Below are 27,893 nucleotides of genomic sequence, written 5' to 3' on the forward strand. Positions count from 1 at the left end.
CTCTCCTCCTCCGATTTAATTTAATTCTCGAAGAGATTGACAAAACATCCTGGGAGATTTAGGTTCAATATTTACTTCTCTATAGAATGAATGAGGCTTTATCTTTGCTGGACTTAAGAACCATGAAAGGATTATAAACAGTCAAGGCATAAGCTGCTCTAATACTAGAATAGCAGCAGTGAAGATGAGGCACAACCTTGAAATATATTCTGAAGGTAAAACTAACAGGACATTCTGATGGATTTGTATCTAAGGAAAACAGGGGAATACAGGATAATTCCTACGTTTTCAACTTGAACAACTAGAGGGACGATGAAACCGCTTCCTAAAATGGGGAAGTTTGGGACAAGAGGTTTGATAGGGGCTAAGGGAATAAAATACTTTTACACATTTTAAGTACGAATTTCCTTTCAGATATCTAAGTGGAAATGTCAAATAGGCAGTTAAATCAGGGGAGAGGTCAGACTGGAAATAAAAATTTGGAATTCATTAACAATGTATACAATATTTGTTTTATTTTTTCATGTTTATTTATTTTTGAGAGAAAGCGCAAATGAGTAGAGGAGGGACAGAGAGAGGGAGACGTAAGGTCCAAAGCGGGCTCTATGCTGTCAGTGCAGAGCCCGATGTGGGGCTCAAACTCACGAACCGTCAGATCACGACCTGAGCTGAAGTCGGATGCTTAACCAACAGAGCCACCCAGGCGCCTCAACAATGTATACAATATTTAAAGTAATATAATAATGTAATGGATGAGAGGATGCAGAAAGAGAAAAGATGGTGGACTCAAAATAAATCCTGAAGCCCACCAACATCCGGAGTTCAGACAGAGGAAGAAGGGCCAAGAAAGGAGAAAGGCGGGAGGAAAAATGGTGAGACAGAATATGAGAAGAGAGAAACATGCACTAGAACTAGTACTCTCACAGTAACTGAAAATAACTAATGACCTTGACAAGAGCAATTTCATTGGAAGAGTGGTGACAGGAGCAAAATTTGAGAGGGCTGAAGGATTAATGGGAGACAAGAAAACAAGAAAAGGGCAACTCTAGGGGCTCCTGGGTGGCTCCGTCAGTTGAGTGTCCGACTGACTTCGGCTCAGGTCATGATCTCGCGGTTTCTGAGTTTGAGCCCCGCGTCGGGCTCTGTGCTGACAGCTCAGAGCCTGGAGCCTGCTTCGGATTCTGTGTCTCCCTCTCTCTCTGCTCCTTTCTCTCTCTCTCTCTCTCAAAAATAAATAAACATTAGAAAAAAATTAAAAAGAAAAAAAAAAGGGGGCAATTCTTTCCAGAGGTTCCAATGGGTCATGGGACAAAGAAAAGGCATGAAACTAGTGGGGAATGCGGAACCAAAGGAAGATTTTGTTTGTGTTTTAAGACCACAGATACTGGGTCATGTCTCTTCACTGAGAGGAAGAATTAAGAAGAGAAGAAGAATGTGGGGCACCTGGGTGGCTCAGTCAGTTAACCATCCAACTCTTGATTTCGGCTCAGATCATGATCTCACCGTTCATGGGACTAAGCCCTGTACTGGGCTGTGTGCTGACAGCGTAGAGCCTGCTTGGGATTCTCTCTCTGCCCCTCCCCCACTTACGAGCACATTTTCTCTCTCAAAATAAATAAACTTAAAAAAAATGTTTAAAAGAAGAGAAGAAGAATGTGATGATACAGGAGTGGTCTTAGGGGAGGGTAAGAAGGGATTGGACACAGAGCACAAAAGGTCTTACCTCTGGAGCAAGAATACTATTTCCATTCTGATGAGAATGAAGCAAGAAAACACGGGTACATACACAGGTAGGTTTGAAGATCTGGTGGTAAGGGAGTTTCTTGTCTGACAACTGCTATTTGCAAAGGAGCCATCAATTGAGGATGAGGAAAGGTGAGTGAGGGTATAGGTACTTTAAGAGGAAAAGAGGTGTGAATTATCAAAAGGTAAAACTCATTAGGGAGATGGGGAAATGCAATAGGATTTCTAAGCATGATGGGTGCCTACTTGAGGCGTTGTAATAAGTCAACTAGGTATATAATTTAGCCAATATTTAGCTATTTGAATACACTATGGAGAAGATGGGGAGTTATATTAAATTAGCAAGAAGGGTTAGCAAGGAGAGGCTTTGCAAGAAGGCTTAGCAAGAATAGCTCAAGAGGCAAAGTTACTGAAGGTATCTGTAATAGAATTATTATAATAAAGAATATCTGCTGAGTAAAATGGGACATCAAGGCAGGCAGATATGATGATGGGTACTGATTGGATAAGTCATCTACATGGATTTTGAAATCACTAAGAACAGTAAGAGTTTGGATGGAGAAAAAAACAAAGATCTACTTTTTAAAGAGCAAAATGACTAGGAGTTCAGTCTAGGGTAAAAAGAAAGGTAGGGGGAGGCATAAATATAGACTTCAAAGGAACTAGAGTTTTTGAAGGAAAAAAGAGAAAAATCATTTAGAAGCAGCAAGAGATTCAACTTAATTCCTGGCCTTTGAATATAAAAGGAACAGGTTTATTTCTTGGGGATGAGTGGGACATTAAAAAAATTAGAGAGACTTTTCATTGATTAGAGCAGTTTCCCACAGAATGAACAGTTTCTCACATGCATCAGAATCACCTATCTTCTTTTTTTTTTTTTTTTTTTTTTTTTTTTTTTTTATTTATTTTTGGGACAGAGAGAGACAGAGCATGAACGGGGGAGGGACAGAGAAAGAGGGAGACACAGAATCGGAAACAGGCTCCAGGCTCTGAGCCATCAGCCCAGAGCCCGACGCGGGGCTCGAACTCACGGACCGCGAGATCGTGACCTGGCTGAAGTCGGCCGCTCAACCGACTGCGCCACCCAGGCGCCCCAGAATCACCTATCTTCTTAAAAAAAAAAAAAAAAAAAAAAAAAAGAATCACCTATCTTCTTGAAAATATAGATTCCCATCCACATCAGATCTATTGAATGTGATAATCTATGAAAATGAGGCTGGAATTCTACACTACAAATAAGCACTCCAGATGATTCTTAAGTATGCTAAAAGTTTGAGAACCACTAGAATAATATATACAACTCAAGACATATCATTTTCTAATATATGGAAGTATATAAGGTTAAGCATAACCTGTTAAGAGAAGAAACATCCCCTAAACAAGTATCTTTTTAAAGAATACAATAAAGAATACAAATTTATTCTTTTAAAGTGTGTGGTAAAATATGGAGGGGCAATGAGATTTAATTTCAGGGAGCACTATTTGCCCTATGGAGGCAATCTGGAGGAGTATGTGGGTATGCCAGAGAAACTTACATCTCTGCAAGAATAAATCAGAACACTCTACAAACTTTTGTCCATGCATGAATGCATCTGTTCTATCAGAGAAAGTAGGCTGGTAAGTGGAGGATGTATCTTATTGAGCTGGATCTCCCTTAGGGCCCACTATCAATCTCGGGTTCTGAGGGGATTACTTTTCTTTTTTGGCATAAATTGACAAGTAGAATCATTTGGTTATTAGAAAGGTGGAAAAACATCAAAGCCTCCAGAAGAGCAGTCAGAGGTTGGCCTACAAACTTTTCTGATGGTAAGGCATATTACCTATAGAACATCCAACTTCTTTTTTTTTTTTTTTTTTTTTAATTTTTTTTTAATGTTTATTTATTTTTGAGACAGAGAGAGACAGAGCATGAACGGGGGACAGGCAGAGAGAGAGGGAGACACAGAATCCGAAGCAGACTCCAGGCTCTGAGCTGTCAGCATAGAGCCCAACGCGGGGCTCGAACTCACAGACTGTGAGATCATGACCTGAGCCGAAGTTGGAGGCTCAACCGACTGAGCCACCCAGGAGCCCCAAGAACATCCAACTTCAAAACAAAAATAAAGTCAAGTGTGACTCCTCAGGTACGTGGATTCCATGCGATTTTGTCCCTCAGCTGGTATGTCAATAAAGTTTATATGGGAGCACGGGGATGAACACACACACACACACACACGGAAAGGAAAGGCTTCTGTACACATGGGACAAAAAAGGCAGTCAGTGAAAACCAATTATAAAAGAACAGCATTACCTATAGGAATACCTCTTCCATCATGCACAGAATATAGTACTTACTTTCCTCTGACATGGTAAGGTTTGAAGCAAGGCTTGAAGTTTCAGGTTTCTGATCACTGACTTCAGGGCTGCTCACTTGACTGAGAGAACCAAAATGAATACATTAGTCCCTCATGGACTTGCTGCATTGCTTAAAGTGATTACATCAAACCCATTTCTTCCTAGGCTATACAAGTAAGAGGCAAAGTAAGTCTTCCTCATGGTATTATTATTATTGGTTTTAGCAGCTACCTGAAGAGCTAGGGTCAAGGGTAGTGTACCCTCAGCATGTGACTGTTCTTTCTCATATCACTAGACCCCTTCCGCTTTCATATCAGTCAGAAATTCTAGGTGAGTTATAGGCAAGTCAGAGTTTTTCTAAAGACCATGTGGTAGGGGGAAAAAAAAAAAACCTCCACAACTCTTAAAACTGCACTGTTGCTTTGTTTCCAAAGTTCCACAGGGAAGTAGAGAGATGTCTGATTTCAGAAAGTGATTCTCATAATCACTTGAAAAGTTTTTTCAAATTACATATGCTTGCTTCCCAGAAGGGGATTCTGAACCTTAAAATGGTTCATTCTGCTATATTTTTCTTCTCTAATTAAAAAATGTTTTTCTAAATTTGTTATCATATCCCAGACGGAACAATACCTTTTTTTTTTTTTTTTTAAGTTATAAGGGAAATTCAGAGAAATTGCAAAAGGTAAATCACATAAACTGGGAGAACAAGTCATTATGTCACACACTTTAATGTTGGCAAGATTCTCACTGAAATTCTGGAATGGAGATTTTACTAACTAACTAACTCCCTCCTCCTTCTACTTTACTTTCCACTCTTTATTATTCCCTCAACTACCAGGTTAGCATAATGATTAAGACTACAGATTCTAGAGCCAGACTGCTTGCGTTCATATTCCACTCTGCCAAAACTAGCTTAATGACTTTGGGTACTTCTTTGCACTCCAGTTTCAACTGTCAAAGAGGGATAATAATAGAGCCTAACTCATAGGGTAGTTGTAGGGATTAATTAGTTAACATATAAAAAGTACTGAGAGACTAGAACACAGACAATTTAACTGTAGCCATTATTATTATATTACAACTTCTCCCCAGCCCAGGCATCCTTTCCATATTCGTGTTTCCTAGAAAGAAATCCACTTTGCTATTCTACACTCTAGGGAGAAGTAGAGGACACTGTACGAGAGGCTCCATATATCTGGAAAGGTAAGACTGACTAATACAAAACAAGAATAGTTTCTACGCAGCAAAACTTTTAAAATAAATGTTATTTACATTAAAAATACACAGCCTCAAATTTTTTAATGTTTATTTATTTTTGAGAGAGAGAGAGAGAGAGAGAGAGAGAGAGAGAGAATGAGAATGAGTGGGGAAGGGGCAGAGAGAGAGGGAGACAGAGAATCCAAAGCAGGTTCTGCACTGACAGCAGACAGCCCAGTGCAGGGCCTGAACTCACAAACCATGAGATCATGATTTGAGCTGAAGTCAGATGCTCTACCGACTGAGCCACATGGACACCACCACAGCATCAAAATTCTTAAGGCTCTCATATCTTTTCTGAATGGACCACTAATATTCAAGTGTAATATCAATATAGTTTTTTTTTCCTGGTATATTCTGAATGTTCAAACAACTTTTCCTCAAATGTAATTAACTTTTTATTTATTTTTAAAAATTTTTAAATGTTTATTTATATTTGAGAGAGAGAGAGAGAGACAGAGAGAGACAGAGAGCAAGCAGGGGAGGGGCAGAGAGAGGGGGAGACAGAATCCAAAGCAGGCTCCAAGCTCTGAGCTGTCAGCAGGGATGAAACCAAGAGTCGGATGCCCAATTGGACTGAACCACCCAGGTGCCCCTAGTACTTTGTTAAACATTTAAAATTTTAGATCTAGGGGCGCCTGGGTGGTTCAGTAGGTTAAGTGTCCGACTTTGGCCCAGGTCATGATCTTGCAGTCTGGGTGTTCGAGCCCCACATGGGGCTCTGTGCTGACAGCTTGGAGCCTGGAGCCTGCTTCTGATTCTGTATCTCCCTCCACTTGCACTCTGTCTGTCCCTCTCAAAAATAAACATTAAAAATTTTTTTAAAATAAATAAAATTATTAAATCTAGAAAAATTATGTACTATCTCAACATTTATTTTCACAGTTATATAAACATAAATTTTGCTTAATAGTTGTGCATGGTGAAAAAAAAAAGATGTTCTCAAATAAAATGACTTCTCCCTCTAAAAAGCAAAAACACCCAAACTCTTTAAAAAGTGAGGAGCATCACAAATGCTTGATTCTTATTCAGCAGAACTCTTGTAATAATCAACACAGGGGCACTTGGATGGCTCAGTTGGTTAAGCATCCGACTCTGGTTTTGGCTCAGGCCATGATCTCATGGTTCATGGGTTCGAGCCCCATATCAGGTTCCATGCTGTCTCTCCCTCTCTCTCTGCTCATTCCCTTCTCTCTCTCGCTCTCTCTGATAAATAATCAACACAATCAACCAATAATGAATAAACAAAATTAGGTTTGGACGTACAATGGAATATTATTCAGCCTTAAAAAGGAAGGAAATCCTGACACATGCTATGACATAAATGAACCCTGAAGACACTGCACTAAATAAAACAAGCCAGTCACATAAAGACAAATACTGTCTGATTCCACTAAAAGGAGGTACTCAAAGTAGTCAAAATCACAGAGACAGAAAGAACAGTGGTTGCCAGGAGTTGGGAGAACAGGGAAATGGGGAACTATTATTTAATGAATACAGAGTTTCAGTTTAGGAAGATGAAAAAAGTTCTAGAGATGGATGGTGGTGATGGTTGCACAACAATGTGAATATAATAATGCCACTGATTTATACACTTAAAAATGAATGAATGGTGAAGTTTATGTTATATATATTTTATCATAATAAAGAAACTGAAGGAGAGAGAAGGGATAATTATAGGAAAAGACAAAGGCGGTAGGTTCCATAATATAACTGCAAGGATCAGCCTTAGATATAAGCAGAGGAATTAACTTCAGAGGAAAGGGTAAAAGAGAATATTGTAGAGAAGCAGATAAATGGGCAGATGTGACAGACAAATGAGATAGTTTCTATCTAAATGTTTCTAAGTTCTCTTTGAATTAGGGAGCAAGATCCCCAGCTGGGTAAATGGGAGCAAAGTAAAGGGCAAGGAAGATGAAAGGAAGGGGAGGAGGCAAGAGGCAAGGAGGAAGGGAGGGAGGGAAAGAAAGATGATTTTACAGCCTAGGATAAAACACACTAGGAAGGGTGGCTGGACCACCAGGAGTGCTTAAGTGCCTGTTTGCGATGTAATCATAAATGAAAACAGTTTTGTGTTTTTCTCTGACAATGTTCAGGTGACTGGAAGTAAGAATGGAATAGGTGAACAGGTGGTCTACCCAGGGTTGTGGTTTTGCTAAGGAAGCATGACACAGGGGAAAAGGAGAACAAGGTAGAAATGTTTGCAAGGGACTGATTAATAGATCTTATAATTTAAAAAGCATAAGAAAAACATTGAAATCTTGTGGGAAGCGTCAATGGGTAAGAGTGAAAATATGATAGCTCACTTAACGGAAAATGTACAGGAAGATATCACATGGCTAGTGTGGCAGTAGTATAAATGAGCTGGAATGGAGTGTGTGGTACTAAAAGAGTAGGATTCTGGAAGTTCAGATGTTAGAGGCGGTGCAGTTACTGGTTCATAGACAAACAGAAGTAAGGACTGTGGAAAACTGAAAACTATGGTGTTGTGGAAGCCGGAGTATGAGGGGCAAAGAAGCTGTCTCTTATCTACAGGGAGTGGAGCTAATGATTAAGGCATCCCATGTCCATTTGGTGATTAATGCCAAATCCTTTGCATTTCCCTTATTTCTGCTTCTTTTTCCCATTTTGTATCCTGTACATCTGACTGAAGAATGCTCACCATCATGTCTCTTTCATATATTGCAGGACCTAATAGATAACATGAGTTCAGTACATATTCCTAAACAAATAATGAATGAATAAGACAAAAATCAGCACTTATTTGTTTCAAGGACAAACTAGTGGAAGGATATTTTCACCTTAAACTAAATAATTTCAAAACCTAAAGACTGATGCTAAAATTCAAAACTAGAGTAGTCAACCCAAAATGTACCCATATACTTATAAATAGCAGGTGAAAAAAAACTAAGTAGATCATTAAAAAGAAATTCAACTTTTCATACCTCAAAGTTTGCTCTCCTGATTCCTGCATCTTGGCTTTTTTCACCTGCAAAAATAAATATACAAAGGCATCAATATAGTGCTCTGTTTCTGAAATCATCTACCTATTCAAATGGCAGGCTGATATTAACTAATAATTTACAGGGTAACTATTTCATTTTGTTCTGTTTACATTTATTTAATTAACCTTTGTTATATTTTAGAGTTAGAGATGGGCTTCTTTGTTTTTCACATGAGCTCTTTCTTTTCAATGAAAAAATTGTTTTTCAGATTCAAGGTAAAATGTTTACCAGGATTTTTACTCAAGATACAATGTTTACCAGAGTAAAGTATCCAAACTTGGGTACAAATTAGTTGGTTTTAAATTTTAACAGACTCATAATTATATTGTCAAACTGTAAGTATGGCATATTCAACAACATCAACTCATTTATTACTTTATGAAACAGAAATGTCTTTATACTTAAATTACATGCCAAAAATAAAGATAAATTCTTATCAGGTTATGAGTACTTTAAAAAATATTCTTTATGCTATTCTGTTTTATTCCAGATTTTCATCTTTTTCTAACTCATTCTGAGGTAAAAGCATTTCCACTGAAACAGTTTAAGAATCCCAAACAGAAGATCAACAACATTTAACAGTACCAGTGGATTTCCTTGCTTTCATATATATTACAAAGAATCTGATTTTAGAGTTCTCTGATTAGAATAACTAGTCACAGTAGAAACATGCTTAGTATGCTTAGCCATACAAAATTACAAAATTATGGATTGAGAGTATCTCAAGCTAATAAAAAGCTGAAAGTCTACTAAATAATCTTCAACAAAAATATCAGGTGGGAATATAGCTATTTAATATGATTAAATTTAACATTTCAGACATTGTTTGCCTTGATTTGGGCAATTATGTCCCCCTGTAAATCAGAGATAGGAAGCATCTGCTGCCTGGCATTCTAAGCAGGTAAACTAACTCAAAAAGATACAGACAGATATTACAAAAGTACGGGTTGAAACAGTACAATCCAGAAACGAATGTAAAATAGTGTAGCTACTTTGGAAAAGTTTAGTAGTTCCTCAAGGGATTAAATACAGTTACCATATAATCCAGCAATTTGACTCCTAGCTACATAACCAAAAACCAAAAAACCAAACAAACAAACAAAAAAAAAAAAAAAGAAAGAAAACATATGTCCAGGAATGTTCCTAACAACATTATTCAAAATAGCCAAAAAGTGAAAACAACCCCAATGCTCATGAATGAACAGATAAATGGATAAATAAAATGTTAAAATAATGATAAATAAAACAATGAATGATAAATAAAATAAATTCATACAGTATTATTCAGCAATAAAAGGGAACGAAGTACTGGTACATAATATATGCTACAATGTAAATGAACCCTGAAAAGATTATGCTAAGTGGAGGGAGCCAGTCACAAAGAACCACATAATGTATGATTCCATTTACATGAAATGTCTACAAACAGGCAAATTTTTAGACAGAAGTTAGATCAGCAGTTACCTAGGGCTGCAGGGGATGAGGGAGTTGGGGGGTGGCTGCCAATGGGTATGGAGTTTCTTTTTGGAATGGTGAAAATGTTTTAAAATTGATTCTAGTGATGACTAAAAAACATTGCGAATATATTAAAAACCACTACTTTAAAATGGATATGTCAATTTTTTCTCAAAGCTTTTATTTTAAAAAAACGATATAATCTTATGGGCATGTTATAACTGAAGATAACATAAAAAAAAAGAACCAATGGCAAATTTGTGAAATCAGGGTTCTATCTGTACCTCTGCTAAAAAAAAAAAAAAAAAAAAAAAAAAAAAAAAAATCATGCCTTAAAGGAAAGGAAATATCCATGTTTTGTTTCAAGCATTTCCTTACTCTGATTTTTCAGATGATCAAGGCTGGCTTTGCACTGATGTCTCTAAGTTTTAGGCTTATGGTATAAAACTGCTATTAGTCTGGAGGAACAGAACTCATTTGAAAGAAGTTAGGTATTTGCTTATAAATATGTGAATAAAAACATTTTTAAACTTTGAGGTATGCTATCCTTTACCTAAGTTTATCCTCCTTGATAAAGAAGACACAAAAGAAATCAGGGGTGTTGAGTCAAGAAGTTGTCTCTTCACCACCTGTTCTACCTCTTCTTCTCCTTCCCCTCCAAGTCCAAAACACAATTTTAAAGTCCTTTTTATTGTTCTCAAAAATGGTTCCCAAGCTACACTCCTTTTCTACATCCTAGCCTGGAGAGTATACTATGGTTATAAAGCATTTGCCACTTGTGTTGTCTACAGTAAGCATTAGTAATTTCTTTTTAAAATTTTAATACAAAAGGCATACATGCTCTTATTTTTAAAAATTCAAACCATTCAGATATGTATAAAATAGAAAAGACTTCATTCTGCCTCATCCCTCCATAAAATAATCAGTATTAAGTTTGCTGTGTATTCTTCTAAAATTTTTCCTATGCATGTAGGTCCTTTCAAAACTTGAATTCAGAGAGCACCCCTGATAGCCATAAAAGCAGGTATTTTTATGTGCTTCCAGCTTAGCAGGGACAATCTTGGTTTATACCTCTTATCCCGGAACCAAGTCTGTTTAGTGTCCCCTTTTACTCTTCAAAAGAGTTCCAGTTTGGACAATAATACAACTGTTTCAGAGTATTTGAAAAAGATAAAGACTGGGGGTCAAGGAAGGGGAAAGACAATAATGTCAAGGTAACTGGTGAACACAGAGTGAACCATTTCCAAATGCAGAAGATTGAGGATTGATCGGCAATAATCAATTGACAGAAAACCCAAAGCTAAAATTTATGTTGCACTGTCAACAATGACCTGAATAAAGCTTAAGACAGGGCAAGTAATTAGTAAAGAAACAAGAAAGGGATAATTCAGCAGGAAAGAGACAAGAAGAGATAGTGAGATTAAAATAATTCTTGTAATAATGTCACTAGTAACATCTATATATACAAGTAACAGTAGGGTTAAAACTCTTGGTTTTATTTATCATCATTAACTTGGAATGGAATCATTCTTTCTACTCAAATTTTAGACCTCTACTACAGCCTGTGAAGACTTGTTTTTCTCTTCAAAGTATAACATTTACTCTTTCCATTCTAATTATTTTGAACAGTTCTTAAATATTCTGTGTTTTCTCAGATTCTGTATTTGTCCATTTGGCAGCCATTAGTCACAGGGCCAAACTAAGGACCAAGCTGTGTACATCTTCCCTGTGATCCAGAGCCCTCCATCTCCTTTATCCAACTTACACACCAAGCCAATACTTCCCCTGCTCTGAGTCACCCCAGAGCCAGACACCAGCACCCAGTAACATCCTTGATACCCCAAAAGCCCTTGGAATTATTCAGACTACACAAACCTAAACCGTTTACCCTGCCTTGCCTTGCCTCTGGAAACTCCAATAATGGCTATGGCCTATGCTTTCCCCTAGCTCCTTTTTGCCTCCTAACTGACATTGGTGCCTCCCCCTGTGGCCCTGTGTGACGTGCCATGCCTTTCACTTTTAAGGACATTAAGCTTTTCCTTCAATGGCATGGACTTCCCTGTGTTATCACTCAGTTACCTTTAAAAATTAAGACCCAAGGGGCGCCTGGGTGGCTTAGTCAGTTAAGCCTCCGACTTTGGCTCAGGCCATGATCTCATGGTTTGTGTGTTCAAGCCCTGTGTCGGGCTCTGCGATGACACTGCAGAGCCTGCTTGGGATTTTCTCTCTCTCCCTCTCTCTATCCCTCTCTCACTTGTTTTCTCTCTCTCTCTATATATATATATATACACCTCTAATTAAGATAAGATAAGATAAAAATAAAAATAAAAAAAAAATAAAAAAATAAAAATAAAAAAAATAAAAATTAAGGCCCAGGAACAAATCAATAAAAAAATGATGCTCTGTGACAATCACCATTTATAGTCAGCAGAAAATGTTTTTATTTTTTTTTAAATTTTTTTTTTTTTTTATGTTTATTTTTGAGACAGAGAGAGACAGAGCATGAATGGGGGAGGGGCAGAGAGAGAGGGGGACACAGAATCGGAAGCAGGCTCCAGGCTCTGAGCCATCAGCCCAGAGCCTGACGCAGGGCTTGAACTCACGAACTGTGAGATCGTGACCTGAGCCGAAGTCGGACGCTCAACCGACTGAGCCACCCAGGCGCCCCAGAAAATGTTTTTAAAATGGTTTCATTTCTCACCTTCTTAAGTAACAATCAGGTTTTGGACATCATGTTATAGAAACTGAATAGAAGAGCAAGGAAATAAAGTAGAGTAGAAAAGACAACTCACCAGCAGGTCAGCCTCACAATTCTACTTTAAATACATAAGGAGTTACTAACAACGATACCCATTTCAACAGTATGTCAACACATAAGTCTTTTGAAACTAGACCTCTTGACCAGACTTCTTACTACATTAAAAACTCAATGCCATCATTTTCTTTGGTACATTTAATGTCTCTAACCCAGCTATTTGTTCTCACGGTACATATCCTAGGAACACTGCTGAGGATGATTTTTAATTCTACCATTTCCTTGATTATCGATGTCCCAACAGGGATAAGGGATGACATTTCAAATGTTTCAAGGTCATTTTACCAATTGCTATATCTTTCTGGTTTTATACTTGCCTTAAGTGAGAGGGCTAAAAGAAAAATGGCAAAGTAATCATCAGTATGTACTTCTCAACATAAAGAAAATATTAAAAATGTATTAAAGGACTTCTTGGGAGCACATGTCCATCTTTCTGTGATATAAAGAATACATCTGGAACATGAAAAACATACCCTATTACCTGCTTTCAAAATTCAAATTTTTCTAAGCTGGATTTTCATAAAGGTAAACATGTATCATTCTGCATTCTTCCTTAATATAAAATGCAAGAGGCTCATTCAGGATAGTAAACTGACTCAGTATTTATCTAACTTCAGAAAAATCTCAACACAAAAGAAAAACATCCTTTAATACAAAAGTATCTACGAAAATGATTACTATTGCCTTTCCTTATTTTTTATTTATTTATTTATTTATTTATTTATTTATTTTGCTTTTTTAAATGCTAAGGGTCAAAACACAGAAAGACCAAAATATACAAACAAAAGGCCACAACAAGGCAATAAATCTGTATCACTTGAGGACATTTAAAATTATTTTATTTATTTATGTTAAATATTTAAAAGAAATTAAGAATCTAACCTGGACTCTAGGGTCTTATCTATTTTTTATCTGCTTTTTAAAGTAAGTATTTTAGTATTTAAAAATACTTACCTATTTTTAACAATTAGTTATCAAATTATACTTTCTTCAACTATTACTACTTTTTAAAAACTTAATCAGAAAAATTTAGGTAAAGATAAAAAGTACGTTTTCTGGCACAAATGATAATATATACTGTTTTACTGGTAAATAGACATCCTCTTTTATTTTCTAAAAACTGTAAGGATAGCAATTGTTGGTTCTTTTTAATGGCATTTGCAAATACAGTACTTTTTTTATTTTTATTTTTTAATGTTTATTCTTTTTTGAAAGACAGAGAGAGACAGAGCACAAGTAGGGGTGGGGTGGAGAGAGAGGGGGACACAGAATCTGAAGCAGGCTCCAGGTTCTGAGCTGTCAGCACAGAGCCAAACGCAGGGCTCGAACTCATGTACCGCAAGATCATAACCTGAGCCAGAGTCAGACGCTTAACCGACTGAGCCATCCAGGCGCCCATGCACTACTCAGTTTGTAATACTGAATTTTCTAAGCAGACTCCCAGGTATTAACAAAATGTGAATTAAAGGACATGAAATTATTTTCTTAGAAGGAAAGTATTAAGAAGTCTCTTCCTTATTTTTATTTCTAATTTGGAATCTGCAGTATAACTGAGTGATCTTTAAAATCTCTTAAGATTAGCTTTTCTATAAAGAACTTTAAATTGTTAAAGGAAATACTTACTGGTTGTTCTGGTAAATCTTGCTCTTCTTCCATGAGGACCAATATTTCTTTCTTACACTTATGTGACTGGATTGCAAGTGTCTGTCAAGCAGTCTTCACAGTCTGTTTAAAAAAGAGGGGGGATCCAAAGCTTTATGTCCTCTTTTATCATTGAGGCCATCAGATAATAGTTTTTTTAATTTTTGTTACCTCAAGCTTTCTACGTGAGTCCCAATCTCAAAATCTCAAACCTGCACGTGGCCTTTCCAAACTGACATGCTGTACCAAGTCAAGACAGGTATACCCAATGACCTTTATACTACATCGCAAAAGCCAACACGTGGAAGCCCTTCTGGTTTACTTAAAACGTGGTTACTATAGTGCCCAATGCATTAAACATTTTATAATGACAGCTGTGTGCAGATAACTAAAACATTATTTTTGAGGATTATTGTTACATTAAAAAATGATAAAAACTAGCCTAGCAAGTCAGTATGTTATGATAACATCTAACCTGCTTGAATCTGGAACATTTACATAATTGTTAACACAGACACACCAAATCACTTTAAATAGGACAAAATGGAATATCAATTAAATACTTTCACAACCAACTATCTATATATGTATGTTATTAATTTAAAGGAAAGTTCTTCTGGATTTATTTTAATAATGCAAATAAATAAGTAAAGCAAAACCTTGAATTATAGAATTAAGGAAAAATAATCATGTAAAGCCAAGACCCAATTTTATTCTGAAATAACAAGCTCCACTAAATATCCTACTGTGTCAATCTTGTTTTTAATTTTTTCAATGTTTATTTATTTTTGAGAGAGAGAGTTTGAGCAGGGGAAGGGCAGAGAGGGAGACACAGAATTCTAAGCAGGCCCCAGGCTCTGAGCTATCAGCACAGAGCCCGATACGGGGCTCAAACTCATGAACTGTGAGATCATGTTCTGAGCCAAAGTTGGACACTTAACCAACTGAGTCACCCAGGTGCCCCAAAGCAAACTCTTTACCTTCTCAGACCCTGCTCTTCCTGACCTGATCTCCAAACTAAGAAAGAAAAATAAAGGACTCGAAGACCCCAATTAATGGTAAGGACATTTTACTGTGGCCTGCTGGCAAGAAATAGGTAGATATTAGAAAACTAAACACATTGGAAAAACAAAAACTCCATTTCCCTTTAACCCAAATGAAATGGACACTTCTCCAAAACAGATGTGACTGCTTCTGGTTTTAATTAAGGTCACTCCTGTTTTCACTTCTACCAACCACTGTACCTAACTTAACCTATAAAGCTAAAGCAAGTATAGAATCTTACTGGCAAAGTAATGGAAACAGATAAAAAACATGAAAAAAGAAATGAAAAACTTCAGTAGTGCCAATAACACCACCCCTCCACTTCTACTGCTCCATCTCGATGCAATACAGCATGCTTTTTAGAGCCACGCTCCAGAATGGGAAAAAGAGAGAAAACATGTGTCTTTTTAGATGCAAAATTGTCCCACTCTACCACAGCTTTAATCCCTTCCCGGACCTAGAATGTCGTAAGAAAAAAAGTTTAAAGGTCAGAAGCATGTGATCATCAATACTCACGTGGAGTCGTACACAGAGCCTCAAAAGCTAAGTTCTCAAACTACATGACGTAGATAACTAGTGCTGCAGAATTACGGAGCACAATAACTAAAGCCCACAGGGGCTATCTTGCCTGAACTTGTTTTGCTCTCCTCGGAAGAGTATAATCAACGTGACGTGAAACTGATTACAATTGTGAAAGATGAAACATTTTTATGTTTTACCAGCTCCTACCCATCTTAGTTTTAAATTGAAATGTCTTTATTTTATAGGATTTTAATAACATCTAAATGTACATAATATACATACATAATTTCATCCCAAAACAGGAGCAAAATCTGGCCAAATCATGAGGCAAATGTAATGCCTTTAATACCTCATTTGTTGAATTTTTGTGTGACCAGCTCTCACCTAAACAAAAAGTGTTTACTTAAGTAAAACAAAAGTGTTTTACTTAATTGAAGGCCATACTGTAATAACTGTAATCTCTAATTTGTAGATTCTCAGCACAGGAGAGGGAAGGGATATTCCTTCTCATGGGGGAAGGGTTATAAAATCTACTTCTGGGCAAGACAGAAGGTAAGAAAAATTATTTTAAGAAAAGGATACTCATACGTGCTTTAATTTTAAACATAAGAACTAATTGATTTAAAAAATATGAACATCAAAGGAGAACAGACATTTTTTATTGATTAAAAGGGATCATGGGTTTTAGAAAGTAAGAAATACTACTCTTAATTGTGGGGAAATAAATTCTCAAGCCAGACAAAACTAAATGTTCAATCTTGAATTTTGTTTTTTAGAAATATGGCAATATTATGGTGATCTTATTATGAAAAGGAACAAATTTTTTTATTTTTCTTAGGATAAAATCTATGGTGAGTTGCAAAAAAACTTTAAGGGAAAAACTGGAAGACCTTCTACCTCCTCTATTTTTCTTTGAAAATAAGCACCCTTTGTTATTTCCATCTTAAAAATCCCTTTTAGTTTCTCAGCTTTTCAATTTAGGGAAATAAAAGGGGCATAATTTTTATAGTTAGAAAACATTTTTTAAAATCAAGTAATTGATCAATGATCACCAATAATTTTGATCATTTTAGAACAAACAAAAAAAAAAACGATCTACAAGGAAAGCACATGATTTGTTACAGAATCTTCTGGGATTCTACTGGCAACGTGTAACATGTATAAAGTTGCAAACATTCATTCTGGTACATTTGTGTATACAATATATTAATTATATTAATAATTGCTATAAATTATGTATTTTCCTCACAACATGCATCTAAGACACTACTTTCTATCAATACAGTAGTCTTCTATCCAATAATTTATAACTTGAATAACCTGAAAAATATAAGGATATACTAAATACAAGAATGCAAGTATTTGCCACATTCCTAGCACTTCTCAATGTGCTAAAACCTTAATATTAAGACCTCACACCATTTTCTGTAATTGGCACATGCTTACAATCAAGTCACGTTTACTAGCAACAGACGGAAGTGCTGTATAACACAGATACAGTGCTCTGATACTTAATATCAAAAAAAGTACAGAATTACTAATCTTAATATTCTCATTTCCATGTATGAGTTCTAGCATTTAATCGAATTGTGGGTTTTTAATGTAACCTGATATTATTCTACACTTACTGAAATTCATCTTTTAAAATATCCAAAAATAGGACTTGACAAGGACTTGACATAGAAATGGAAAGTGGATTCTTATTGCAATTTAAATGAATACAATTACTTACAACTTAGTCAAACGGCCAGTGAAATTACAAAACATGCTCCGAGTTAATCTTTTAAGTACCTTCGAGCATTTGGACAGTAATGTCTTCTCATAATTTTCTAGTTTCAATTCTTACTATTGACTTCTAAAAACAGCTTTTTAATCACCTTTTTGGGTGAGAGTTTGTCAGTATCTATATATCATCATGGACAGAAATCTGGGAAAATCTACATTTGAGAACAGAAATAGTATTATTTCCTAAGACTTTCCCTACCTGTAAACACTGACAATGAAAAAATAGGGAATTCTGTTTGGATTTGAAAGGTCAATTTTAAATACTGTGATTTCACATGTTTATAAATAAAGCAGGATACTTTTGTAAAATGGCAGCCATAATTTAAAAAAAATTGTTTTTTAATGTATGTTTATTTTTGAGAGAGAGTCAGAGCATGAGCAGGGAAGGAGCATTGAAGAGAGGGAGACACGGAATCTGAAGCAAGCTCCAGGCTTTGAGCTGTCAGTGGAGAGCCAATGCGGGGCTCGAACCCACCAAGTGCAAGATCATGACCTAAGCTGAAGTCAGGTGCTTAACTGGCTGAGCACCAAGGCCCCCCGGCAGCCATAATTTTTATTTTTAATCTTTAGAAATTAGAAGGGAAATTATTAGTAAATATTTTATTTCAAAATTCTAATTAAGATTCCTATGTCATAATTTCTGTTTTGCACCAAGTTAAACATTCTATTCACCCTGTAACTGTAAATGGCTACAGGTAAGAACTTACATTACTGCAATGTTATTATAGCTCTTAAGTATAGGAAGGGAAACACACACACACACACAGCACAGAATAAAGGTCAAATTGCTTTCAATGAAAATAAAGTATATGTTACTCTTAATTATGTGTCTAAATAGAGCACAACATTCTGATTATAAGTCCTAGAAGGGGAACTTGCATGTGGCTATGTGTGCACAGATTAAGTGAGTATCTTTGATACAGTTCTAAAGAGAAAACAGGTAGCTCATAAATTTAATCACTGACTACACTGTATTTTAGAAGTCTACTTACTATTTCTTCCAAAGCCTTATAGATAAATTTTTAGAACACACCAAACAAAAGGCTACAGAAGTTTTCCTGGGGAAAATTAACAGCATCATTCCCCAAATTAAATATATCTCAGCAAGGGGCGCCTGGGTGGCTTAGTCAGTTAAGTGTCAGCTCAGGTTGTGATCTTGCAGTCTGGGAGTTCGAGCCCCTCGTCGGGCTTTGCGCTGACTGCTTGGAGCCTGGACCCTGCTTCGGATTCTGTCTCTCTCTCTCTCAAAAAATAAACATTAAAAAAACTAAAAAAAAAAAAAAAAAAAAATCTATATCTCAGCAATAGTTATAAACAATAGTAATCTAAAGAAGTGTCAAAAAAGTGGTACATCATTACTTAAGATTATTAACATGTGGATTACTTTAGGATTTAAAAGTACATAATTAGCAAAAAAAAGAGTACATAATTAGCAAATGTCTATCATGGTATCCTCAAATATAATTATGTGTATGCCTTGAAGAATGAAAACAGTAAGCAAAATACTGTCTTTTAATGGCTTTAAGATAACTGCTTCAAGTATTGTTATTCAATAATAACTTATCTATTTAAAGGAGATCATAAATGAATTAAGAAACTAGGGTCCTAACACCCAAAGTACCAAACATAAAATCTAAAGACACCTCTTCCAAATAAACTCTAATTTATCAACTAGGAGGCCTTACAAGGCAAAATCAGAAAAGGTGTCAGGAGAAATGGTTTCAAAACATAAGAATACATTTCTGTGGTCTCTTGTGAAACATTGCTTAGTAGTAAGCGGCAGAGGGCAAGTAGTAATTTGGGATTCCTAATCCACAAAACATACACATTAGTTTCAAACATAAAGTGAACAAATGTTTATTAATACTTACAAATATCTTACTGAAATTAGGCAAAAATAACAATGAGTATCTTGGAGGAGACGAGAATAATTGAGGGAATTAAGAAAGATGTACCCTACACCAACCAGTCTTTAAAACCAATTATAGTGGGAAGGATGAGAGAGCAATCATTTACTAAGCATATATAATACCCCAATTATTTTTAAGTTTATTGTCTTACCTAGTTTTATCTCCACAACTATCCTCATACAGGACAACTATCCTATCCACGGACAGGGCAACTAGGACTGAGAGATTTAAACAATTTGCCTGAGAATAATAGCAATAATGTTTCAGGTTAAGGTAGAAATACATCAAATAAAGATATTACCACCAGAGGATGGTGGTAATAGTTGCACAACACCATGAATGTACTTAATGACACTGAATGCTGTATTTAAAAGTGGGTAGAGGAGCCTGGGTGACTCAGTCGGTTAAGTTTCTGACTTTGACTCAGGTCATAATCTCATTGTCCCCAAGTCTGAGCCCTGTGTCGGGCTCTGTGCTAACAGCTCAGAGCCTGGAGCCTGCCTGGGATTCTATGTCTCCTTCTCCCTCTCTCTCTGTCCTCTCTCTTCCCTGCTCGTGCTCTCTCACTCTCAAAATTAACATTAAAAAATTTTTTTAAATAAAAGTGGGTAAAATAGTTAATTCTGCTATGTGTACTTACCACAATAAAAAAATACTAAAAGACCCAACCCACGAGGGGCGCCTGGGTGGCTTAGTCAGTTAAGCATCTGACTTGGGCTCAGGTCATGATCTCGCAGTCTGGGAGTTTGAGCCCCACGTCGGGCCCTGTGCTGACAACTCAGAGCCTGGAGCCTGCTTCAGATTCTGTGTCTCCCTCTCTCTCTGCCCCTACCCCACACTCTCTCTCTCTCTCAAAAATAAATAAACATAAAAAAATTTTTTTAATAAACAAAAAGACCCATTAGACAAGAAATCCCAAAGCAATGATCAAATCTAAAAAGTGCTTATAAGTAGAGAAAAATCAATATTTAAAAACTATTGCCAGGGCACCTGGCTGGCTCGGTTGGAGCCACATGTGACTCTTGATCTTGGGGTTGTGAATTTGAGCCTTACAGTGGGTATAGATTACTTAAAACAATTTTTTTTTTGATGTTTATTTATTTTTGAGAGAGACAGAGACAGAATGTGAGTGGGTTGGGGCAGACAGAGAGGGAGGCACAGAATCTGAAGCAGGCTGCAGGCTCCGAGCTGTCAGCACAGAGTCCGACGTGGGGCTCAAAATCACGAGCTGTGAGATTGTGACCTGAGCTGAAGTCGGACGCTCAACCGACTGAGCCACCCAGGCACCCCTACTTTAAAAAAATAAAATCTTAAAAAAATACTGCCAGAAAAACGGTATCAATGTGGAGAAAAACATGACTAATTCTAAATATATGAAGAACTAAGCATTCAAGAAATTTTGGAGAAAGTAGATTAGCATACTTATCTGTAGAAAAGAGATAAAAATTTTGTGCAACAGAAGAAAGCATAAGCAACAAATCAACAGAGCCAGTTATTAAAATGCACTTTCATGCAATGAGAAAAAACAAATCTAAGATTAAAAGGATATAACAAATATAATTATGATAAACCTTAAAGTCTATAAAATAAACCCAACAATTCAACAATATGATCATTTGTTATGTGGCAAACCATGACTAACATCCATCAAGGATGGATGCCTCTGTATCCATCAAAGGATACAGACAGTTTAAGTAACCACCAAGATCAAATCAGCACTTGGGAAAAAAGATTCTCACCGCTAACTGAATAAACTGTAATATTTTTAAGATACTACTTTGTACCGATGAAATACCAAAAATATATATATAAGCAACAAAACCAAGTGTTCTCTGAACTATATGAAAATAAGAAATATTCAGGGGTGCCTGGGTGGCTCAGTCAGTTGAGCATCCGACTTGGGCTCAGGTCACGATCGCACAGTTCGTGAGTTCAAGCTCTGCATTGGGCTCTGTGCTGATGGCTCGGAGCCTGGAGCCTGCTTCAGATTTTGTGTCTCCCTCTCTCTCTGCCCCTCCACAGCTCACACTCTGACTCTCTCTCTCAAAAGTAAATAACCATTAAAAAAGATTTTAAAAAATATTCAGGCACAGCTGTAAAATCATATTATCTTCAGACTATCCTCTGGTTAGAGTCAGGTCATAAAATTGCCCATGGCCTGATTCATTTCCTAATTTTTCCCCCAAAATTAAGTAGAGGGGTAAAAAGTCAACTCTATTCCACTATTTCAAAAAATAGAGTAAGTTTGTTTGTTCAGAGAAGTGAAAAATCAGAAACAACCAACTTGTGGAGAATGGTTTACCTATGCTCCAATTGCACTAATGAACATTCTTTATTCTTTTTAATTGTTTTCAATGTTTGTTTATTTTTGAGAAAGAGCAAGAGAGACAGAGCGTGAGCGGGGGGGGGGGGGGGGGGGGGGGGGGGGGGCAGAGTGGGAGGCAGACAGAATCTGAAGCAGGCTCCAGGCTGTGAGCTGTCAGCACAGAGCCCAACATGGGGCTCAAACTCACAAAACCATGAGATCATGACCTGAACTGAAGTCGGAGGCTTAACCGACTGAGCCACCCAGGTGCCACTAAAATATTACTCTGCATATATACAGGAAAGATGTTGTATTAGTACTTTTGTAAACTGCCACTTTACCAGAATCTCATTCTTTCTAATAATGAGAACAGTAAGAGAGTTGATTGTTGAGTTTCAGCTATATATTTTCTCTTGCTGCATAAAAATAGTTTCCTTCCTCTTTCCCAATATTAACCTCTTTATTTCTTCTTACTACCTAATGATATTGGTTTACACCTCCACTATAATATTAAGTAACAATACTAAATGTTGGGCATCCATTTCTTGTTCCTCACATTAATGAGAATACTTCTACCATACCACTATTAAGTGTGATATTGGTTTTGGTCTGAAATAAATTTGGGGTGCCTGCCTGGCTTAGTTTATAGAGCATACGACGCTTGATCTTGGGGTCATGAGTTCAAGCCCCACATTGGGCACAGAGGTTACTTAAAAAAAAAAAAAAGAAAAAAAAAAAGGAAAGGAAAAGAAAAATGAAATAAGTTCTCTTTAATCGTGTCAAATAAGAATTCATCAATTTTAATTAAATGAAGAACATTTATCAGGAAAAGATATTAATTTGGTCAATGCTTTTTTGGCATCCAAAATGATGATGACCATATGGTTTTTCTTTCATCTATTAAAACAACATGTTAACAGATCTAATATTGAACCATATGTGCATTTATTTCAGAAACTAAACTCTTGGGTTGTAGAATATTATTTTAACATACTGTTGAATTCTATTTTCTAGTACTGAATGTAAGATTTTTACATTAATAATTGGAAGATTCTTCCATGGTTTCCTATTTTGTGTTGTCCACGAAGTTTTAGAATCAACATTTCATTGGCTTCCTTAAAAGAGCTATAAACTCTCTCTTTTTTTTTTTTTTAATTTTTTTTTTTTTCAACGTTTTTTATTTATTTTTGGGACAGAGAGAGACAGAGCATGAACGGGGGAGGGGCAGAGAGAGAGGGAGACACACAGAATTGGAAACAGGCTCCAGGCTCCGAGCCATCAGCCCAGAGCCTGACGCGGGGCTCGAACTCACAGACCGCGAGATCGTGACCTGGCTGAAGTCGGACGCTTAACCGACTGCGCCACCCAGGCGCCCCTAAACTCTCTCTTATCCATGCTCTGGTTCAGCTATCTATTCCTTGGCTATTTGAAATAACATACCTATGAAAACACCTAGGTCTAAAAGTTTTTATGGAGCAGTCCTTTGATAACTTTACGGATTCCCTTTATTGTTATTGGTCTACTGAATTTCTTTCTTCTGGGGTCAAATTTGGCAACATTTTCTAAAAATATCCATTTCACCCAGATTGTCAAGTTTATTTGCATAAGGTTTTACACCATAATGCATGCGTGTAGTCTTTTCATTCTCTTTAGAATGAATTCTACCATAAAGCCTCCCAAACTTCGGGGCGCCTGGGTGGCTCAGTGGGTTAAACACCCAACTTTGGCTCAGGTCATGATCTCGCGGTTTGTGGGTTCGAGCTCCGCATCAAGTTCTGTGCTGACAGCTCAGAGCCTGGAGCCTGCTTCGGATTCTGTGTCTCCCTCTCTCTCTGTGCCCCTCCTTTGCTCATGTTCTGTCTCCTTCCCTCTCAAAAAATAAATAAACATTAAAAAATTTAGAAGAAAAAAAAAACCTCCCAAACTTCATCCAAATCAGTTTACTCTCAGTGAACTTCCTATTGATCAAAATCAGTAATCAGAACATTCTGATTCAAGACAGCTGAAGAAGCACACCCATTTATGTCCTCTCTCCAGAGATCCACTTCATAAAAATAATAGCAAAGGAATGAAAGAGATAAAAGACACAACAACAAAATAAAAACAGTGGGGCGTCTGGCTCAGTGAGAAGAGCATGCGGCTCTTAATGTCAGGGTCATGAGTTTGAGCCTCACATGGGGTGTAGAGATTACTTAAATAAATAAAACCTGAATAAAATTTTAAAAAAGAAAAGAAAAACAGTGATTTCAAGAGGCAAAAGATTCAACAAATTTCTAGAAGACAGAAAGTATATAGAAAATTGATATCTGAGTCATCCATTTTCTCATCATTTCAAGAAATATTTTAGGGGCACCTGGCTGGCTCAGTTGGTAGAATATGTGACTCTTGATCTGGGAGTTGCAAGTTAAGCCCCACAATAGGTGCAGGGCTTACTTTAAAAAAATAAATATTTTGGGGCGCCTGGGTGGCGCAGTCGGTTAAGCGTCCGACTTCAGCCAGGTCACGATCTCGCGGTCCGTGAGTTCGAGCCCTGCGTCAGGCTCTGGGCTGATGGCTCGGAGCCTGGAGCCTGTTTCCGATTCTGTGTCTCCCTCTCTCTCTGCCCCTCCCCCATTCATGCTCTGTCTCTCTCTGTCCCAAAAATAAATAAAAAACGTTGAAAAAAAATTTTTTTTTTTTTTAAATAAAAAAATAAATATTTTATGTACTAGGCATTATTCTAGGCACTGGAGATAAAGAACTGTGCACAAAGACTCCCTGCTCTTAGTATGTTTATATTCTAACTGGTAAGAGACAGATAAAAAGTAAATTATTATTCAAGCAGTGGTAAGAAATATAAAATAGGACAAGGAAATAGAGAAACTAATTTCACAGAGTCTGGATTCTTTGTCCCATGTGGCCACTGAAGTCTCTGATGTTAGTTTAATGGTCAGCTAATGATTAGACAGAGATTTCCTTAGACTCCTGGAACCAGTAAATCTCCCAGTCTTCATGGATGGGCTCTGTATATGTATTAGGGCACACTTTTAACACTAAGCCAGTTTACAATTTTTCCTTAGCCTTCACTATCCGTTGGCACAGAGCCTCAACATGAACTAGAACTAAGAACTTAGGGCCTTCTCAGGTCCTTTCTAAAGATGCACACAGCTCAACATATGGGCACAGCCTTCTTGATTCCCAGGAATATATCAAAGCTTTACAAATCCCCTATGGACATCTACTCCCCAGCTTTTCCTTTTAAGCTTTTTGGTTAGTCTGTTTGCCCCAACCGTTACTCACTACCATAGGCAGCTGAGATGTTCAATTGCCTCTAACTGTTTTCAATGAATACCCTGGGCAGAAAAGGCTCCAAGTCTGGTCAAATATATGCAAGTTTGCAAATGAGGTCTTTTAAGGAACGACCAGACAGGTCAATTAATAACAAATAATAGCAAGTCAAATAATGACAATTCTCTGGAACAGGGCTTTGAAAAAGCTCCAGTCTTGGTCTGTAGCTTCCAGTTGGCTTCTGGGCTGCTAGTTTTCACCATGATTAGGGACTGTTGGTTTTCAAAGCTACTGTGGAACTGGAGAGAGGACGGCACCTGGGCAAGTTAAAACATTACAAAGTTCACGGTGTTCTTGAGATTTGGCCATTTTTCTTGAATAAATGTTCCTAGTTTGCTACAAGCCTATGGTTAATGTTCAGAGTTCTGAAACAGTTGATTTTGACTATGTCTGCCAGTGTCCTCATTGTTTTTATAAAGTATTTCCAGAGGTTCTTCCTCTGCCATGACTGCCGACATCCTGCATTTTAATTGAGAAACTCCTTTTTTTTTTTTTTTTTTAATGTTTATTTTATTTCTGTGAAAGAGACAGAGCATGAGCAGGGAAAGGGCAGAGAGACAGGAGACACAGAATCTGAAGCAGCCTCCAGGCTGTAAGCTGTCAGCACAGAGCCTGACACGGGGCTCGAACTCACAAACTGTGAGATCATGACCTGAACCAAAGTTGGACGCTTAACCGACTGAGTCATCCAGGTGCCCCAAGGAACTTATATTCTAATAAAAAGATGAACAAATAATAAGGTAATATGATTTCACAAAGCAATAAGTACCATGGAAAATAGCACAAAGAATAGAGAGTGACTACAGGGGAGCTATTTCAGATAGGGTGATAATTTCTGTGAGATGGTAACATTTCAGCAGAAATGTTAATAATGAAAAGGATGGAGTTATAAGAAGATGCAAAGGAAGAGGTTTCAGAAGGAAAACAAGTGTAAAGAAACTGAAAGGATGACATCTGGGCATGTTGAGAAATGGCAAAAAGGCCAATGTTAGCAAGTGAATGAGTGGTTGGAAAAGAAGACTCAGATGCAGGCAAGGGCCAGATGACACACAGCCTTGTAACACATGATACGGAGTTTGGGAACGCAATGAGTGCTTCCAGCAAAACAATGACATAATTTGAGGGGTACCTGGTGGCTCAGTCAGTTAAGCATCCGACTTCGGTTCAGGCCACGAACTCGTGTTTCGTGAGTTTGAGCCCGGCCTCAGGCTCTGTGCTGACAGCTTGGAGCCTGCAGCCTGCTTCATATTGTGTCTCCCTCTCTCTCTGCCTCTCCCCTGCTTGCACTCTCTTTCCCCCTCTCTCTCTCTCAAAAATAAAGATTTTTTGAAAATTAAAAAGAAAAAAGAATTACATAATTTGATTAATAAACACTAAACACCATGGGGAGAATAGACCATATGGATATACTTGCCCTCCTCAGGCAGACCATTCAATGTGTCTGGAAAGCATTTCTCCAGGCTTTATCCAGGGGACAAACACCAGATGCTCAAAATCAAGAGCAAGGGCCAGAACACTGATTTAAGCTCCAGGCACCCTTCATTTCTTCATAATTGTTTACTTGAATCTGGTACGTTTCTAAAACTTCTACATATACTTTCATCTGTGATTTCTTCTCCTGGTCTCTATTGATCCAATCTCCTTGTTTCTCATCTTTCAGAAATTTGAAAGTCTCATCAACTGATGGTAACCTTTCTTGATATACTAAAACATCTAACATATCTAACATATTACTCAGAGTCCTTCATACTCAAGAGTCCTCCTGAAGTAGACACAAATATCCAGCAGACCTATACTCAGTGATCTCCCTTAAAGCTCTATTTATTTACTTTAGAGACAGCAAGAGAGCACACACGAGCTGGGGAGAGGGGCAGAGGGAGAGACAGAATCTCAAGAAGGCTCCACACTCAGTGCAGAGCCCAACGTGGGGCTCCATCCCACGACTCTGTGATCATGACCTGAGACAAAATCAAGAGTCAGACACTCAACCAACTGAGCCACTCAGGAGCCCCAGGATCTCTTTTAAGTGACCCTAAGAGAGCCCTTTAGCTCTCACAATTCAGGCATCAGCACAAATCACATTTCTGTGGCCAAAAAAATTGCAACCAACTACATCTTCCAGGCTGAACTGTCTGTGGATAGACAAAAGCCATCACCACGTTGGTGAACTCCCTCCATAAATAAACAGCCCAGCCAAGTGACTGTGGTAAAATCGGGAATTCTTCTGGTTACTTTATTTGGGAGGTATGCCTGACCAACATATCATGGTATTGTCAGCTGTAGGAATATTTATAGTAACTTTACACTTAATAGAATACTTATCTGAACTTACTGAGAATTTTTTTTAATTCATTTAGTCTGTACCAAATTCTTAACAGAAACAAAACACTTTATTGGGAAGAGATTCTCTAAGAAGAATTGTTCTTATGATTTCTAATATTATTTCTCAGAAAATCATCCTTTGAAGTTGTCTATAAAACAATCTTTGGGGCATCAGGGTGGCTCAGCCGGTTGAGCATCTACCTCTTGGTTTTGGCTTGGGTCATGATCCCAAGGTCACTGAGCTCTGCACTGAGCATAGAGCCTGCTTACAATTCTCTCTCTCAGGGCACGTGGGTGGCTCAGTCAGTTGAGCATCCATCCAACTTTGGCTCAGGTCATGATCTCACGGTTCGTGGGTTCGAGCCCCGTGTCGGGCTCTGTGCTGACAGCTCAGAGCCTGGAGCCTGCTTCGGATTCTGTGTCTCCTT

At 37.4% G+C, this 27,893-nt stretch overlaps 1 protein-coding gene across 2 annotated transcripts in view; it reads right to left on the minus strand.

Moving 5' to 3' along the window:
* EYA3 (EYA transcriptional coactivator and phosphatase 3) overlaps window positions 1–27,893 on the minus strand; it is a 97,244-nt gene that overhangs the window by 56,052 nt on the left and 13,299 nt on the right. For both annotated transcript variants that reach the window (XM_042954211.1, XM_042954212.1), the window contains exons 2-4: window positions 14,233–14,334; window positions 8,280–8,323; window positions 4,078–4,157 (exon numbers count right to left, since the gene is read on the minus strand). In XM_042954211.1, the coding sequence (XP_042810145.1) occupies window positions 4,078–4,157; window positions 8,280–8,323; window positions 14,233–14,265 (157 nt within the window). In that variant the 5' untranslated portion in view covers window positions 14,266–14,334. The remainder of the gene's footprint in view (window positions 1–4,077; window positions 4,158–8,279; window positions 8,324–14,232; window positions 14,335–27,893) is intronic.

Source organism: Panthera leo, chromosome C1 (assembly GCF_018350215.1).
Source record: "Panthera leo isolate Ple1 chromosome C1, P.leo_Ple1_pat1.1, whole genome shotgun sequence".
Taxonomy (NCBI): domain Eukaryota; kingdom Metazoa; phylum Chordata; class Mammalia; order Carnivora; family Felidae; genus Panthera; species Panthera leo.